The 2138-nt window shown below is 35.5% G+C and overlaps 1 protein-coding gene across 1 annotated transcript; it reads right to left on the bottom strand.

Moving 5' to 3' along the window:
* Positions 1-83: 83 nt before the first annotated feature.
* LOC111378636 (tetraketide alpha-pyrone reductase 2-like) lies at positions 84-1868 on the bottom strand (the record flags this gene model as incomplete). The annotated part of the gene is made up of 4 exons (XM_023001871.1): positions 84-302; positions 634-796; positions 1392-1619; positions 1773-1868. Coding segments are annotated over 4 exons (678 nt in total), but the record flags the coding sequence as incomplete, so codon positions are not given.
* Positions 1869-2138: the final 270 nt, after the last annotated feature.

Genomic DNA, 2138 nt, shown 5'->3' with positions numbered 1-2138 from the left:
AAGCAACCAAGTTATTATATGGGCAAGCTAAATCACACAACCACGCATACAGTAAACCTTCACTAGTAACTCATTAACATAACTAGTATTGGACATTGATTCATGAAAAACTTACTTTTCTGGAAGAGGAAGAGTAGGGTAAAGTTCACGCAGTATTTTCACAATTTCTGAATAATGTGCAACTCTCTCGACCATTAAATATCTTCCATTAGCTGAAGGATTCGCAAATGCCAAAATATGAGCAGTAGCAACATCTTTGACATTAACCCATCCAAATGAAGCATTTGGGTAAGGTTCTGCATCTGCATTAAGACTTCATGTCATCAATTGTCTAGTTCTAGTGAGAATCATTAATTTCATTTGCATGCTGAAGTGATTGTGCAGGACTGAAATTTCCCATTAAGCATCACTCAGCAATTAAGAAGTAGGATTATGAGAATAGGATGAGTAAATAGAAGCAACTCATCAAAGCTTCTCAAGAACTGATCTGAATAAAAAGAAACAAATGACCTGATGCCATGAATATTAATTTCGTTGAAAAAACATTAGCACTATCATAGTTTTATCCTTTGAGGAAAAATAACCAAAAGAACATAGAGTCTAATGCCTAATTGTTCAGTGAATGGCACTTACTCTTTATCAAGCTCAAAACTGCAGCAGCACTTGTGTTAAGCGTTGGCTGTAACAGTGGACCAACAACCATAGCTGGGTTTATGGTGACCAGGTCGAGACCTTTCTCTTTCACGAATTTCCAGGCAGCATCCTCGGCCAATGTCTTTGATAGGGGATACCATAGCTAGTAGAAATTACATGTAAAATGGAAGAAAAGAACGCATAACTTTTAAGTATAGACAAGCAAGTGAAACAGATATAGAGCAGCTATCTCCTCACACGCAGACATCAGCAGTTAAGTGTTAATCAGCGAAAGACTTCAACCAGAGTTGCTCTAAATACAAATATTTTACAAGTTTTTCTATGGCAAAAAAACAAAAAAACAAAAAAAACATAATAGAAAGGAAAAATGATTACCTGCTCTGATATTTCTCATGAGTTCGCTGCTTAAAGAACTCTCCCCAAATTTTGTATATTTAATTTACTATTCATCACAACGATATATTACTATACTGTTACCACTTGTTACAAAATAAATAATTTTTGAATTGAGTTCCTATACTTAAAATATATTTTGTATGCCAAATCCTCATCATTACTTAATGTAGAAAATTTGTATACTCCATGAATTAATTAACTTTGTTGTCAGGGAATGAAAAGCCAAAACTATGAAAATGATATGGTCTACGACCATAAAAACCCCACGAAAGCTATTTAAGAGTCTGCCTTCAATTGCAGATGTATGTATCTCACAGAGAATGCTGAAGAATAAAACACACCTTCATTTCTTTGCAGAACTCCGGATTAGTCCACCTTGTTTCATCAACTACAACTTCAGGTGTTAAAGGCTCGCCATTGTAAGCAACTGCAGCTATGGAAGATGTCAAAACAACTCTTTTAACAGATGGTGCTTTCGCACATGATTCGAGAACATTGAGTGTCCCTTTGAGAGCAGGTTCAACCAATTCAGCCTGAAGAAGAGAGTGAAAAAAATTAAATAATGCTTCTCAAACATGAATATAAATACTCCGCTGATTTAATTGACAAGAACCCGAAAAGTTGTCCAGCATCATTTAGCAATTGTAAGCTAACCTATAGCAACAACATTTCGAAACGCTCTGCACTTCCATGGCCAGTTTTGGATATTATCACTCTTTTACCTTAAAATTAGGATATACACAATGAGTCTGAGCATGTCCCACCAACAAACACGGATGTAAAGCTAAACAAATTACTTCTGCCCCAAGGACCTGGGACTGTGTTGATTGAAAGAGATGATAATCGGCTTGTCCAATGGATTTCTCTCGAGTTCGATTTTATTTTTTATGAAGCAACTCGTAGTACAGATCTAGCTTATTGATACTGTAAGCTATCTGTAAGCACTTCTTTTTTTCTCCGAAGAATTATTAAATGTTGCATTTTATTCAACGATAGAATAATTGAAGTTATCGGATTATTAGTCTAAGATTTATCAATTTTAACCAAAGGGATGCCATTTGATGCATTATGGGCTGACGAAGCATGGG

Source organism: Olea europaea, unplaced genomic scaffold, assembly GCF_002742605.1.
Source record: "Olea europaea var. sylvestris unplaced genomic scaffold, O_europaea_v1 scaffold18421, whole genome shotgun sequence".
NCBI classification, from domain to species: domain Eukaryota; kingdom Viridiplantae; phylum Streptophyta; class Magnoliopsida; order Lamiales; family Oleaceae; genus Olea; species Olea europaea.
Note: the sequence above shows the minus strand (reverse complement) of the source record. Positions and strands in the feature narration are given on the sequence as shown.